This window comes from Amaranthus tricolor, chromosome 5, assembly GCF_026212465.1.
Source record: "Amaranthus tricolor cultivar Red isolate AtriRed21 chromosome 5, ASM2621246v1, whole genome shotgun sequence".
Taxonomy (NCBI): domain Eukaryota; kingdom Viridiplantae; phylum Streptophyta; class Magnoliopsida; order Caryophyllales; family Amaranthaceae; genus Amaranthus; species Amaranthus tricolor.
Window position 1 is genome coordinate 20,095,986 of NC_080051.1, and position 16,526 is coordinate 20,112,511.

The 16,526-nt window shown below is 35.5% G+C and overlaps 2 protein-coding genes across 2 annotated transcripts; both read right to left on the reverse strand.

The window, feature by feature from the left end:
- Nucleotides 1-336: 336 nt before the first annotated feature.
- Nucleotides 337-6,747, reverse strand: LOC130812577 (N-carbamoylputrescine amidase). Its single transcript, XM_057678090.1, has 9 exons — nt 6,401-6,747; nt 3,482-3,530; nt 3,224-3,315; nt 2,796-2,947; nt 2,604-2,650; nt 1,959-1,992; nt 1,686-1,852; nt 925-1,021; nt 337-824 (listed from the first exon to the last, which is right to left on the reverse strand). Exons 1-9 carry the CDS (start codon nt 6,481-6,483, stop codon nt 652-654), a joined length of 894 nt encoding a protein of 297 aa, XP_057534073.1. The 5' UTR covers nt 6,484-6,747; the 3' UTR covers nt 337-651.
- Nucleotides 6,748-7,514: 767 nt separating this feature from the next.
- LOC130812578 (uncharacterized protein At2g27730, mitochondrial) lies at nt 7,515-11,605 on the reverse strand. The gene is made up of 4 exons (XM_057678091.1): nt 11,448-11,605; nt 9,703-9,835; nt 8,885-8,923; nt 7,515-8,008 (listed from the first exon to the last, which is right to left on the reverse strand). Exons 2-4 carry the CDS (start codon nt 9,802-9,804, stop codon nt 7,808-7,810), a joined length of 342 nt encoding a protein of 113 aa, XP_057534074.1. The 5' UTR covers nt 9,805-9,835; nt 11,448-11,605; the 3' UTR covers nt 7,515-7,807.
- Between the last annotated feature and the right edge of the window lie 4,921 nt (nt 11,606-16,526).

The following is a 16,526-nucleotide window of genomic DNA, read 5'->3' on the forward strand; positions in this document are numbered from 1 at the left end:
ATCCTTAACTACAAGGTTCGAAAACATAACTATTTCTAGACGACAAAGGGAAGATATTTTGAATTGTAAAACCAACCTAACCTAACCATATTTTAAAATTCAAAAGCAAATATCTAACGCAATTTAAAAAAAAAGTCATGTACAATATTACAAAGTTTAATATCATCTCAGTTCGAGGGCAATACTTAATCAATACGCTTATTTATTTTTAAAAAATTATGTATAAAAAACCCAAAACAGATAATGTTTAGAAGAATAAAATACACATGGACAACCCTTAAAAGTATTAATAGGGTAGGGTGGGATGAGGATGGATGGGAATGGGCTGACTTACCCTTTGCTAAAACCCAACAGTTATAAGTTCACATATTGACAAATGTATTACAGAAATGCAATCATCACCAGTTTTCCCGATTTCTAAGTTATTAAAGTCAGAGCTTGATATGCTCAGCAATAATGTAAACAAGGACTTAAACAAACAAACGAATGCCACGAGATAGCAATTCTAAAGCATCTTGGAATTTGTTAGTCTGAAGTTCAAGTCGGTCAGAAATCCCAACTCAGTCGATGCATAGCAGAACTGAGCAATTCTACACCGTCTTTGGGAAAACAGCATCCATATATAGTTTGAGCAAATTGAAAACAAGAAATTTAAGATGTATTGCCACCATCCAGAGTTAGGAGCACCTTGTACAACTCTGGGCGACGATCCCGAAATACTCCCCAGCTACATCGCTTGTACTTTATTTTCGCCAAATCAAATTCAGCAACTATGACTGCCTCCTCTTTGTCATCAGCAGAGGCAACAATCTCTCCAGTAGGGCCTGTCAAAAAACATTTCAGATTCAAAATTTATTAAGAAATAGCCAAATAGAAGTACATCTAATTGAACAATTGTTGAAAATGCTTCCAGAAATGATTGACCTGCAATGAAGGAGTTACCATAAAAGGTAATCTGACTTTTACCATGCTCAGTCTCAATTGTTTCCTTTCCAATACGATTTGAAGCCACTAATGGTACCTGAAGTTATGCATCATGGGAAGTACCAACATTCGATTAATGAGTGACAACTTCAAAAGTTCAACAACCATAGAAAAAAAAAATTGTGGATGTTGTCGCAATTGTAGTAACGGCCGCAATGTCGCTGACGCAGCACCTCGCGATGTTACTAATCGCTTCATGCCATCACAATGTGAATTGTTAACTTGAAAATATTTATTTTATCATAGTAATTCAAGTTTTCAAGAACATATATTTATATAAAATTAAAACTTATAATATACCGTTTGGAACCTAATACATATTAAAATACAATTATAATGGCTAATATGTTCGAATAACATCTTATAATGGTTGTTACTCCAAGATTATAAATCATGTTTAACGTGACAAGGTTTCGTGGAACGGTATGCACGAAATTTGTCATAACACGGCCATTATTCCATGGTTTAAATTAATACTCAAGCACTCAAATTTAATTTTCTGATTAATCTTTGCCAAAAAGGACTGCACACTAGAAGAAAAAAAAAACACTGCCTAATGAAAAGCACTTAACAAGGGACGTATAGAAAACGAACGGCCAAAACTGAAGCAAAAGCATCAAAAGGATAAAGAAACTAGAAATATGTGAGAACACAAAAGAAGAAAACAAGGTTCATTATTCGAATTGCTTAAGCTGACTTACCACATTAGCACCTGCATGTCCCTGCATCACTCGCTTCCAATGATCACGAGAATCAAGTCCTTCATCTTGGGGTTCAGATCCGATTGCTGTCGGGTAGAACAATACCTCAGCACCTTGAAGTACCATTGCTCGGGCTGCCTCAGGAAACCACTGATCCCAACAGATACCTACACGCATCGAATTACATGGCCAGAAAAACTCAGTTTCTTAGGATGCACATCAAAAATCGAAAAAAAAAATACCGAAATTAAAATATGTTGGGGAAATACTCACCCACACCAATTTTGGCAAATTTAGTTTGGAACACCTGTGGCCAAAATTTATGAAAGAGATATATAAGTACCACAATTGATGGAGCACTAAGCATGATAAGGAGATAGAAAAGCAAATGCATTCATACAGATATGATATACAATTTTAACCACTTGGTACCCCAGTATCTCTCGCAAGCTGGAATACAATGAATAGAATTCTAAAATTCTAGCAGGATACCTCCTTTTCCTATTTGAGAAATGTTCTTCTAACTCTCATGAGTCATGACTTTACACTTTCATTGTATTACCTGATTCCTTTTTCCGTTTTTTTAATAACGATATCAAAAGTAACATTTCACTTTCAAAACCAGGCCTAATTATAGGGCATAAATTAATAATTCAATTTCAAGATACAAGCCTACTTATGGTGCATAAAATTGATTATTCAATTTCAAGATACAAGCCTAGTTATTGTGCATAAAATTAATAATTCAATTTCAAGATACAAGCCAAATCATTGCTTAAAATTAATGTCAAATTCAAGATACAAGTCTAAGATGCAATTTCAAGATACTAGCTAAAATAAGAGATATTCAAAAATCTCCCATTTCATACATGTAAGAGTCAAAAAAAGGTTTAAAATCTACCATGGAAAACTACCCACCTTGAAGCCAGTATCACCAGGATTGAAATAGAATTTCTCCTCATAACCTAAAGCAAGAGATAGGATGTAAAGCTGGTGATATCAAACAACAGAAATGACATAATGCCATAAAAACCTCCCAGCCCAGATTACTAGCAAAAAAAGGGGGAAAGGAGGGATAGACAAGGGGAAAAGGATGAGAGGATACAATACCTGGCCCATCTGGTATATGAGACTTGCGATAAAGTCCAAGATCAGTTCCATCTGCATCAATAACCGCCACTGAATTGTAATGCGCATTATTCGCCTCTTCAAAGAAGCTAACTGGTATCACTACCCCAAGTTCTTTTGCCAGTTTCTGCATCCTGTTAGTATCCAAAAGCTGATCCTTTTAGTTTTAAAAATCCAGGTGAAGGTAAAACTCCACCCCTAATGAGAAAGAGACATTATACATGCACTGGACACGTCTGCAACTACACAGTTGTACAATCTAGACTATTCATGTGAAGAAAATATTAGTTTTGCCATTCTAAAGAACTCCAATAATAAGCTACACTTGAGCCTCAACACAGTAGCAAAAACTGCTTATTTAGATACATGGTGACTTTCTACAAATTTAGTATATTAAAAAAATACTTTACCTCACAATTGTAGGGTGACCCTTGTATGGTTTGGCTCTCTGGAAGAATTCCTCCCTCTGAGCTTGACAAAAGTAATACCCTTCAAAGAGTTCCTGAAATAAAAAAGAAAGTTTACAGCATAACACACATACTTATCTGAAGGGCATGGTTAAACTAGAGGTGGTTGGGTGTTATTTTGAGAGAGGGGGGAGCACTAGACATAAATAAGAACCAAAACGCAGATGAGACACCAACCATCATATGGTCAAAGTTACACACCTGGATAAGAATGATGTTTGCACCCTTTTTATGAGCAGCTCTCACCAGCCTACACAACGAGTGAAACAAAATACACAAATAAACAAAGTGATCCAAAACCTTTGAAAACAACAGAACTCAGAAGTTGGATAAGTAGTCAAAACGAATGATGGCATTCTTATTAATTTTTTCATTAGTCACAAAGTGCGGATAGAGCGGAAGGGGTAACGAGTACTCGATTCAATTGGAAAGTATCTGTTTTGTAAAGTAATACAGAAACCTTGTTGAATTACAGTGTATCACTATATAACACAAGTCGCTTACCTCCAATTAGTTATCTTCCTAGCTATTAGTAAAATAGCTACCACATAAGATAAGAGCAGTTGTTTTGGATCATCCAAACCTAACATCTATAACTTTTACTCATTAGGAGGATCCTAATTTCTCATTACCTCGTGAGTTTAACATATAAGATATGGGCAAAGTTAAGCATAGCATTGTGCTTTTCAATAAAATAAATACAACAATTGCTTGTTCGAAAATTTCTTAGAGAGAAATTGATTTCACTCTTTTGCAAGCTGGTTTCTATTGACAATTGAAACAACTTCAACTAGGTTAAATTCAGAGCTGATAAGTTCAATGACATCCAGAAGAAGACCAATACGTCCCTTTTGAAGTTTAGGCCGAATAAACTTAAATTGTTTATCGACTGGCTTAGAGCAACTGCAGTTACTCTGGGGTAGTAACTATCAAGAATAATGAGCTTCCATTATACAACTTCTCCTTTAACTTTGAAGACTTCTAAGCACACTTCGCACTGACTTCCACAAATCTTCTACTTGATCACAGTATTTCTAGCCCTATATTATACCAATAACATTATAATTTGAACCTGGTTTCTATTATGAAATTCTTCAGCAATTTACCTCATTCTTAAAGTTACAGTAAAATTCAACTAAGAGTGTAGGACATAACCTACCAATTGGTTGACTCCATTCCAACTCAATACTCACTATTAATTAACCACTCCTTTCACATTATCCTTATCATCTCTATACGTTCAATAGAATCTTCACCCACTCAAAGAACCCTCAACAAGAGACCAAGTTCAAAGGAGCTAACTACACTCCAGCATTAAACACATCCTACATCTCAAACCTCAAACTACAAGAAAAAAAAACAACAGTCCGACAGGTATGATACTGAGTATCAACTAGAGCATTTTGCCAACAAAATTAATTCCGGAAATGGCCAACCTTAGTGTCAGTTAGCTGTGAAAAAACTTCTAATTATTAAATTCTTACTTTGCCATCTCGAATTTGCTTTTATCATTTGGTTTTATATTAAGTTAATCACCTTCAAAAATTGTTAAAGATCCACCACTGCTTCCACAGTGTCACACCTAACGCCATAAATAAGAGCCATCATAGATAACTACTCCCTAGTCCCTCCATAGTCCATTTCAAAGTCTTTATTGATATTATGTTATTTGTTAGTTGTTTACATAAGATATGGATGAAATATCATGTGTCGAAGTTGCCAACCCAGTACAATAACTAACGACCTCTTGACACTTGTGCCAAAGAACAGAAATTATAGTATGCATAATTCATAGAGGTAATTTACATCCACATCAATTTGACCCATACATGAACTTCACATTACCAGAATTGATATTCTCAAGCATTTCAACACCCAATGAAAATAAAAACCAATAACAATTGCAAACAAATATAACGTAACAGACTCCTTGTCTTACAAAAAAAACACTCACACAACCCATATTCTTATCTTCATAACCTTACAATTTTAAAAATATAGATAATATATCAGTCATTCTGTTGGACATTTAGAATATAATGAGTATTTAAGCCCATACCAAAGTATTGTGAAAATAGTGGGACAAAATAAGTGTAAAAACTTAAGTCCAAAAGAAAGAAAACAAAACAAAAGTAATAACACAGATCAAAGATAAGCAACGAGTTGCTGGTAATAAGTGACAAGTCGTCGCTTATTTCTGGAAAGTGATTTTTAGCATAAACAAAAGCCGACTCGGCTTTTTGGCGACGAGTTGTCGTTTTCTTCTGGAAGCTTTGTTTGCGTTTTTCTTAACAGTTTGGTAGTTACCAAACTAAAGAAACCGATTATAATCAGTTTCAAGTAGGTGGTATGACTTGGAAAAGTGGTAAATCACGCTTAAGTGATAAGTCCCTATATAAGAGGGGGGTTGCATCAAAAGAATTAGCGTTACACATAATTATAATTTTCTAATTTTGTGTTTTCATTCCTCCCCATACTTTCTCCATGGTTTTTGAGTGAAAGAATCTTGCAAACTCTTTTCCTTTAGTTCTTAGATTACTCTTTTAAATCTCTTGTTCTTCACACTGTCTGGGTATATAGTGCTTACACTTAGATGCAACCTGTTGTATCTCAAGTGCATTCAAAGTTTAAGCCTAAGCACCGGAATAACGCTTTTAAGAAATCTATTCTAGAGAATTGGTTTGGTATCAAGCATCCAAAGACATTATTGTCTAAAGGATCTTTGTTTTAGTGATAGTTCAAGTGCAAGTTTATTATTTCTTAGTAAGTTTATTTTCTTAAGTATTTTTAGAATTGTAGTATGTTGTCTTAGACTTGTAATCTTTTTGTTCGTTGCTTGCAATCTCTTCAAGTTTCATATTCAATACAAACATTTATACAACACATTCGACTAATTTTGTTGTTAGTACCTCAGTCATAAGACCCTAGTTTCCTCTGATTCTCAGAAATCATATTCTCAACTCTCAAGCATTTGAACATCCCAAAAATCTTATAGAAAAAAAAACTCAATTAGAACAGGAACTTGAATAACAATGAACTGAAATTCCTAGAATCTTCAATTAATCAAACAGTAATTTGAAATAGAATTTGGAGGGAAAACTGAAAATAAAAAAGATAAACCTTTCAGCAGTAGAAACATTGAAAGAGACGTCATCGGAACAAGCGAATTGAAGAGCAGCAACCGTTACTTTTCTTCCTTCCATTTTTAACCACCCGGGTACTTCTCTCTCTCGTCAAAAAGTAGTACTGAGAACTGATTACTGTCTCTGTGAGAAGCGCAGGAGAAGGGGATTAAATAAGGTGTGGGAAGGTGCAGGGGAATATAATGGTCGGCGTAGTAGACGGTTATGATTAAAGGGTTTCCCGGAGAGAGGGGTTCAACTGGTTACGCTACTACCTGGTGATTAGCCAACCTACTGATTATTGGACGACGATGAGGTGATACCCTCATGTTGGACGCTAGATGCCTTCATTTGCTTTTCTTAATTCTTTTCCTAAATTAGTGCTATTTTTGATAATTTTTTTATTTCTTATTAGAAAAATCACTAAATCAATTATTTCAAGAAAAAGTATTTATTAATAGTTTGTTTAAATTAAAAATTAAAAACATAATAAGTATTGAATATTTTGCGAGAAAATTTAAAATGAGTTAGTATACTAGAAATATTAATGGAAAAGGATATAATGGATTTAGATTTAATAGTCAAAAATAATACTATAAATGTATGATAAATGAAGAAAGACACTTCATTTGAACGATTTGTTACTATCTATTAATTTATGTAATTAACTTCAATCTTTTAGTGTTGTATTTCATGTTAATAGTTTAATTTGACATTAAAAAGAGTTATTAATGACTAGAAAACTCCACTTGATACACTAATGTCATATTGAAAGTTTCTTGGTCGCTGTTCATATGATTATTGACATGTTAATACTAAGTTTGTGCGTTAACTTTTCATGTCATAATTAAGTAGGAGCTTTTCATGATTGATGACATTCATTGTTTTTGCTAAAACAAGTTTGTGGGCCTTTTATCCATTGTGACGGTGATTATCTATTACTCCCTCCGTTCTTTAAAATTATTCTCACAAAAAATATTTATAAAAATTAAAAAAATACTCCAATATTTAAATTATAAATATATTATTTTATTAGATAATAATATTGATTGAGAAAAAGTAAACACCATAAACAAAAAAAAATCAAAATATAAGGACCACACACTCTATGGTATCCTTAAACGGCAACTAAAACCATTAATTGCACTTTTATTAACATGGGAATTCAAGGCGGCTAAAAAGTGCCTAAACGCCAACAAAAGAACGGATGATTTTTGAGAATCAACTTATTTTCATTGAACAGACGGTATTACCACCCAAAGGCATGCGAAAGCAAACTAAATGATTAGGGAATGCCCAAAGAAAACTCCATTGTCTTATGACAGAATCACATGGATTTATCAAACATGTTTGTAGTCAAGCATCACCCTCTTCAATAAGGACTAAAACATTCAGGTATCTCTACTCAGTCATGTACTTCTTCAGTCTTCTTTGATCTTGTTTTATACCACCACCCTACAGCAGCTAAACCAGTGATTGTTCCAGCAACGATAGCGTAATTCTTGTATTTGTCTTCTGAAACTTTGGGAGCTTCATTTGGCTTAACACCTTCAGTTACTGGAGCCCCTGAGGCTGAGCCACTTGCCTGTGTCTCTGGTTTAAGACCCTGAAGTAACAAATAGGTTAGATGTCTCTAGTCTCAATCCACAGCAGGGTAAACGCTAGACGAAAAAATATCCACAAGAATAATTTAGACTTAAGGTTATCAGAGTAACAAGTACAACCATTTTGATGGGTGAATAGTTGTTGGGCAGGTCTTCCATCACTAGCCAATCAAACCAAACTTCAAAAGGCCCAGAGAGGGGGGTAAACAATGCATGTCAGTAATGAAGCTAATATCAAGATGATGAATAAACATCAAAGCATGTCAAATTTTCTTTGCTTTGGCAAAAAAGTATATACAACACGTTTGGTTGTTGGTATAGAATGGTGGGAATGGTAATGGAGAATTATAGAATTAGTGTGACTTTAGTAGGAAATTCTCTTGAGAAGTTTAATGGTCACTTTTATTCTACTCGAAGTCTCAAATCATCTTATTTTATTTACAAAATTCATTTCAATGAATTACTATTTTGGAAGGTGGTGTTATGTGGTGATAAAAAAATTGTGAAAACAAAGACTTTAATATGATCAAAGTTTCAATAACATGAAATAACATGGTACATTTCATGAACATTCGCAATACAAATCATTCTCATCACCAACCAAACGGCCGGTGGAAATCAAGGAGCAGGAATAGCACAACTTTTGCAATATTACACTACCAGAAACCAAATATAATCAGTAAGACTTTAAAAAGGAATTGCAAGCCTAAGCCTCACCACCTCCCCATCATGTCTCCTGTCAAGTACAATGTAGCAGACGGCCACAGACTGTACTGGGACAAAGGACTTGGACAGATTACAGACGTAAAAGAGGAAGTGTAAATTCTCAAACTTCAGAGATACTTGCTCATAATTAGTAAACTAAGCAATTTTCAAACCTGACGTGCAAGCTTCTCCAGCTTCTCTTTCTCCATTTTCTGCAGTAGGAGATCAATTAGTATCACACTATAACACAGTTGCTTAAAAAGACTTGAGGAAACTATGACAAAAGCACAACAAATGATTCTGCTTCCTTAAAGTGACAAACTAGGGGTTCACTTTTTTCAAAAAAATCTAGTACAAAAGCCCCCAACTCATTATAACGCCATATACTCATATGCTCTAAATATTATAGGCATTTTAGAGACAAAAAAACAAATCCATCAGTCAGGACTGTTAAGTAATCGTGCTCCCCACTGCAAAACTAACATAATACAGATTCATAATTTTGTTGCACCAAGCATTCTGTGATCTAGCTAAGCAACTACTTTACAACTTAACAACATCAGTCATACTTGAGATTAAGATCAAACTAATGATCATATTACTGCAAGATTCAATAGATTTGGAAGTTCAAGGATGACAGAACTTTTGAGAGAAAATAATAAGATGAGTATATTCTTTATGAACAAGTTAGACTCCAATTAATTGAAAGTAATTTATTAGTCCAAGATATGTGTTAAAGACGAAGTGGCATCAACCAGGAATCTTTGATACTAGAGATATGAAGCACATGACACAGGGAGGTTACATTTAGAAAAACTACGCACATCAGAACATATATTCAATGTTTTCAATCTGCCTATCAGGCTACCACATCATGAGAAGCAAAGAATTGGTGAAACACTAAAATGTTCCACCTCCTAACTTACAATGCCAAGAGTCCACACAAACAGAAATTTCATCAAACTAATATAAATAAGAGAATTGCATTTACTTTGATGTAGACATTCTCTGCAGCTTTTTCCTCCTCACTGAGAACCTTGCCACCGCTTGAAAACCTCCTCAAAATGCATCTTGCTGCAGACCTTCCCGCCATAGAAATCTCAAATAAATTATATGCTGGAAGCCTGAGGACAGAAAACATCAAGCAATATGAGAATTATCAAATATCAATTTGTATAAATTCATAGACCTCAAGCAACTTTGTCATTAACCGACTAGCACAGCAAAATGAGTTAAATCCCATGAGTATAAGAACATATTAAGAATGATCAAAGAAAAGCTTTTTTGATTGCTTGTTCTGCAAAGTGCAAATGCATATGATATACTAGTATTTTGCAAGCAAAAGAATATCAAGTGAACACTTCTCCCTCAGTCCCATCGGGTTTAAACCACTTTCCTTTTTAATCCCTCTCATGGGCTTTGCTACATTTCTATTTTCGACTATGAACTACAGTCTTTTTTTAATTCTCATCCACACATTCAACTTATCTTATCATCTCATTCACACATTACACACTTCCCCATAAAGTACATTATATTACTCTCTTTTCTCTCTTTCCTTAGTTTGCACAAAAATTTTACTTGATGCAAACTCTATGGGACAAAGGAAGTACAACATTAGAAACGCCAAATAACAAGCTTTGAACATCATAAAAATATTAGATGTGCGGTACCAATCATAAAACCACTTTTGCACTTGATGCAAATGGTTTTGCATTCATAACCTATATCGCGTCACATAAACTAAAAAACCTTAACAAATGTGGTCATGATGCAATCGATATTGTGCACTATGCATGTGTAACTAAACTCTAGTGGACTCGACAGGATAGGTGTTATAGCCTTATATGGGAAGAGAACTCAATCTGCCAAATCTTGTAAATAAAAAACACCCCTTAAGCTGATGGTTTACCAATAAGTACAGCTCATTTTGATGATACATTCACAAGTGCCAAAAACCAAATATCCTTCAAATCTCTTCTATCGCCAAGAAGGAATATGACACATACCGCAACAACCAAAAGACATCTACTAAACAAGAAGATACAATTATTTGGGCGACAGAAAAACCACAACCTCAAACTCAATGCAGACATGCCTGTATCAATCTTACTAAAAATTCCAACCCGCACTCTGTATCTCTATTTTATAAAGTGTACCTAGAGCAATTTTAAAACAAGCATCTACCATCACAACATAAAATTTTCAATCCGAACAATAAAATAAACATAATTGTTGTTCATTTCTAAGGTGGACAAAGTCAGAGGCATAAGATCCAGCTTCCACACTAAACCTAATACAAACTCAATGTCGATTTACTCCTATAAAACCAGAATAAAATATCATAAAAACATCAAAGCAATATACAACAGAAAATTTTCTGAAACACTACCCAAACCTTCTATCTTATAAGCTATCTAGTATTTCTAATCAGCTCATAAACAACAGGCAAAATAATTACGAAATAAAGCGTCTTAAAATCATCATATACATCGACAAAACCCCAACCTTAAGTTGAAAACAAAAAAAACAATTAATTATCAAAGGTCACAAAACGACACTATCACACTGATTATTTGAGCAATAAACACAATCACAAAGCTAATAAAACACTTCGATGGATCGACTATTAGAAGTTGAATGAAATAGTTTTCAAGCTTGAAGATCGCGAGCATTAATCATGGCGATGAACTCAAAAATGGAGAAGTTGAATATGCAGGAGAGAGGGGATTTTACCTGAGATAAGTACAAGTATTTGACGAGGTTGAAATGGAACGGACAGAAGTTGCAGAAACAAAATGGTTTGATGCAAGCGGTATAAAGGTGAGGTGGAGGAACAAGAACAACTTAGAAAATGGATATCAGCCGTTGGATTCAAGAAATGGATTGATTCTTTCCACCTTACAATTGCCTTCCAATTTTCCATGTGTTGTTTTTTATACTCCTTTGGATTCTACCGAGACCGGTTAGAACTACTACGACAAATCACGTAAACATTTTACTTTTCGTTCTCAATATTACAATCACATAACAGCATTGTTTCCATTATGATAACATGTTTTATAGTTTTTGTGGGACCCCTATCCCGCCGATGCCTACGCAGTTGTGCCCGATCACTTGAGGATTCAGTCGGGTGCGTGGAGGGCTTCTGTACCACTCATATGCTTCAACATTGTCAAAGTTTATCTACCTGAGCGCGTACTGTGCCAATTTGGGTTGGTACAAGACATTCCACCACCCTGCAATACTGAACCCGAGTTGCACGTCAGCACGCGCAAGGGTTAAGGTACGAGAAACTAGAGCGAAATTAACGGGCACCACATCGCTCTTTGGGATCAGAGGCTTGAGTTCATAGCACAAGGTGCGCCAATCGATGCTGCTGACGCATCTACTACAGCGGATTACATGTCATGGTTCCTCTCCATCACACGCCGATGGATGACACCTCGAGGCATCATCGCTACAGCACAATATGCTCCTGCTGCAGCTACGACGACCCATTTTGTAAGTAATCATCTATATTAATTGTTTAAGCTCCAAGTTACGTAATATAATATTACTTTAGCTAACTATTGATTGCAGACACAAGGTGTGGTGGCCGTGATCCGCTATAGCCACGAGGAGCTGGTCCGGGAGATCGCGCAGGGCATGCTCTTCGGCACGCAGTTCCAGCACTTTTTTCCAGAAGTTGCTCAGCATGCGTCACCAACTGCGACCGATATGCAGGTCTCATCTCCTCCTTATGACGTTCATTTAGGGGAGCTCACAGGCTGGGCCATCCCAGCCATCTCAGTACTAGTCCCCTTCTCTTCCAGAGTGCCACACGAACGCCTCTTACTACCGTAGGAGGCGTAGGAGACCATCTCAATTGGAGAGGGTGGATGAGGGTGATGAGCGTCAACGTTAGATGTATTGTTATTGACTTATGTATTTATTGCACATTTGTATCATTAAACCTTTGTATATATTTTGTTGTATATAGATATACGCTTATTTAGTTTATAATAGTCTCCATGCTTTGACTTATGAATGCTCGGAGTTTTGGCGATGAATCATTCCCGCCTGGTTTAAATATTTGTATCATATGAGTTGTAAAAGCTTAGTATATGCCTTTATTGAAAACATATTAAACAAACCAAGTCACAAAATTAGGGCAAATGACGCTGAAAATTCCACATAATTTGATTAGTAACGATTACAAATACATACTTCATTCATCACTTACAACCATTACAACCTAAGATTGCTTCTTAAAATTTTTCAATATCCTCTCGGTTTCTTCACTCCTACGCGCCTTATCAATTGCTCTCCTTCTCAAGTTATCTATCTTGTTTCTAAGCTCTTCATTCTCTTTATCGAGCTTAATAATGATGTGTTTTTGCTATTCGGTGCCCTCTGGATCAACCCACCTAAAGTAGGTGCATCCTAAGTTCCAACCCTTCATCTTGGAAAAGTGGACAAGCAACATATTGACGACCAAGATCAAAATCGTTCCAATCACGACCGTATTCGACTTTATGGCCACAATGACATAGCTCTTCCATTGATTGAGGCTTTGAGATATACTAATGAAATAACATAATAACTCTAGTTAGAATGATTAAGTAAATTTAATAATAAAATATATATATTAAACATAAATTCAATAATAGCATTAAACAATCAACTTGAGTGATAAAGTCCCTTACCTTTGGATGCTAATTTGATTGAATTTGGATGGAATGAAATAAGTTAAGGTTCAAGTATATATAGAGGCTTAATGAACGGCTAGTTTGAATAGTTAACGGCTAGTTTGACCACACACCACAAGAAAAAGTCAAAAAAAAGTCAACAAGGCTGTTTGCAGTTACTAACTGTGAACAAAGTGAAACTAGTCAAAAAAAGTCAAGTGGCCTATTCGCAGTTAGTGACTGTGAACAAGGGTTTGACCTGTTTGAGCAGGGATCCCCTTTGTTCGCAGTTACTAACTGCGAACAGACCCCTTGACTTTTTTTTGACCTTTGCTCTTTGTTCACAGTTAGTAATTGCGAACTAATTTGAACTTAGCTTTGGGGAGTCAGACGCTTATAAATGGAAATAATTTTAAAAGTATCTATTCCATGCTTTTTTTTTAGGAAATCACTTATCTATTTCAAATTTTCGAATTTGCAACGGAGATGTTTCGATTATAGCTAATTGGGGTTGATTTGATCGATTAATTTTGAATATACTACTTGAAGTAACGTATTGTAAATTAGCCATTTTATAAAAATAAGTTGTATTAATTAGTTTGTTCACCAAATAACGATGGTAATGAAAATTATTTATAGTGTAAATTTTCATGAAGTGTATCATGTCATTGCAATACAAACACATCAAAAGGTAATATGATGATGAAGAGGCAAAGGCTAGGCTTTCTCACCAAAGTAGTATTTACTAATCTTCAACCTAAGGTCATGAATATGGGTTATGGGGAAGAACGCATCTTGGTACTAATGTTCTCTCTCGAGCAACAAAAGCTTTCTAAAACATACTCAACTATCTATTCTCATGGAGCTAAGCATATTTTAAGATATGGAGCACACATTCATCATTTCCAATCAAAACATCTATCTATTCTCATGGAGATAATTCAATTTTCAAGCATAGACGATCATTAGAAATCGACTCTCGCCCTCAATCCAATGACACTACAATAATAGCAAAATCCATCTCAAACCATAAACAACACAACCAAGCCAAAGGTAAAGAAAGCAATTTAGACTACATACATGGTGATAATACCTAGTCTAAGCCAAATTGAACTACTCACTCATATTGAAATTGAACATAACTAAAGACATTGAATTCATGATAAATAACAACAAAATCAAAAGCAATAAAGTGTAGAGAATAGGAATTACTAGCTTGGAATTCAATCCAAGGAATACAACCAAATGAAGAATTAATGAATGCCAATGATAAACTCCATAAAGCTTCAATTGCAATTCAAATGCTTCATGAAATGCTTCAATAGAATTAACTTAATCTCAATTACATTAATGTATCAAATGATCTTCAATGATAAATCAAAAGCTTGAACTATCTAATAAGTGTTTGAGTAGAAAAAATGCAATTAAGAATACAAGACCAGAATCATGGAAAGTACATAAGGAAGTTTAAAACTAACAAGTACCAAAGAAAGCTTGAAGTACAGAAAAATGAGTAGCAGAAGGATTAGATGATTTGCTTGAGCCTTCTTCTTCTCTATTTATAGGAGGGAGGACAAGTAGTGGGTGGTGGCTTCATGATTTCTCCACCACCCTATGTGTGAGATAGGTTGGCTATAGATGGGTGGCAAATAGGGGTGGTGAAGCAGTAAAGTATGACAGGCATAAGAAATGGGTAGGGCATCCAATCAGCAGCTTTTAAAAGCGTAATTATTTATAACCGCTCGACCCGAGCCAATCCGCTTGACCTGTCGAGCGAGCATCAGGTACACAGGTCAAAATCTTTAAAAACAGAGCAGTCACCAAAAAAAGCTCCCCTCGACCGACCGAGCTCGCTCAACCCATTGAAAATGCTTCTGTCGCATTCTAAAGCTACTGGAAGTGAATAGTACTTTCGCTCGACCCGAGCCAACATCGCTCGACCCAAGCCAACATCGCTCAACTGGGTTGAGCGGCCTCTAGGATGATCCTGCTCAGCTTCTATCTCTAATACAAGTCTTTTTTACGTTCGAGCAAGCTTGGCTCGACCTAGTTTTGGCCGAGTGGGCTTAGAAAGGTCTACTTTAGCTCCTTTTAGCCTTATTTCCTTGACTTGGGTTATCAAGGCTTTCATTACTTGGGCTTTTGGAGTTGAGTGAGTATTGTATGCGCCAAATGTACTTGATTTGTGATCGGTTTTGTTGAATATTACCTAAAATGCACAAAAACACCAAAATACCCATCCAAGCGTAAAATCCCAAATGAAGCAAGCATAGTTATGCAAAATCCCAATACAATAAAACCAAATAATGGGGATAAAATATGAATAAAATGCAGCAAACAATACCTCCCTCTCAAAAAAAGTTTTTTATCGCTAATATACTCAACAATATATCAATGACAAGTCTCACAACCATTGAAAATACCCTCTCAAAGTAAAGATTAAACCTTTGATGTCAATCTCTCACAAACACACTAATACAAGGAAGAACTCTATTGGTGATATACCCTAATTGCTTCTAATGTATTAGCCTCTCACACTACTCTAATGATGTTCTAAGACCCCCTTATATAATCCTACAATATATTAGAAAGCCCTAGGACAAAACCCTTGATACCCTAGAAAACATGCCGCAAAACAGAATGCAACTGATTTTGGCTGCACCTTGCTCGATCAAGCGCCAATCTGCTCGACCGGGTCAAGCGGGACCTTCAATTGTTTCCCTAGACTCGAGTGACTTGCTTCCTTGGTCGTGCAATGATCCCCTTGACCTTGCCTTGATCAAAGCACACCTCAACACCTTCTTTTAGCACTACATTACTTTCAACAAAGCATGTTATGTCATCCCCAATGATCACTTTATCAAATGATCCAAAACATATCTTCCCATACTCTATTGCAAACACTTCATCACTATCAACTGTACATGGCATTTGATCATGCTACAAGATGATCAAAATCATCTCCATTATCTTGAGAGTTGACTCTTGCTATAACACCAACTAATCATTCTTTCAACTGGTTAGGCCTTGTAATAAATTTGTGAAGAAAATAAATGACTAGTGAAGAACAAGCATAACTATTAAACTTGTCACGAAATTTTCCTAGTGTAGTATAAACTATACGTAGAACGGTAATAAGATTCGT

Bases quoted from the DNA above. Each gene is read 5' to 3' on its own strand.
- LOC130812577 (XM_057678090.1), bottom strand. From the start codon at position 6,483: ATGGAAGGAAGAAAAGTAACGGTTGCTGCTCTTCAATTCGCTTGTTCC. The intron at 2,651-2,795 runs GTATTGTATCCT...CTCTTGCTTTAG, and splicing joins TCATATACCAGATGGGCCAG to GTTATGAGGAGAAATTCTAT. The intron at 1,853-1,958 runs GTGAGTATTTCC...CGATGCGTGTAG, and splicing joins ATTTGCCAAAATTGGTGTGG to GTATCTGTTGGGATCAGTGG.
- LOC130812578 (XM_057678091.1), bottom strand. From the start codon at position 9,804: ATGGCGGGAAGGTCTGCAGCAAGATGCATTTTGAGGAGGTTTTCAAGC. The intron at 8,924-9,702 runs GTAAATGCAATT...CTCCTACTGCAG, and splicing joins CAGAGAATGTCTACATCAAA to AAAATGGAGAAAGAGAAGCT. The intron at 8,009-8,884 runs GTTTGAAAATTG...TTGTTACTTCAG, and splicing joins TGGAGAAGCTTGCACGTCAG to GGTCTTAAACCAGAGACACA.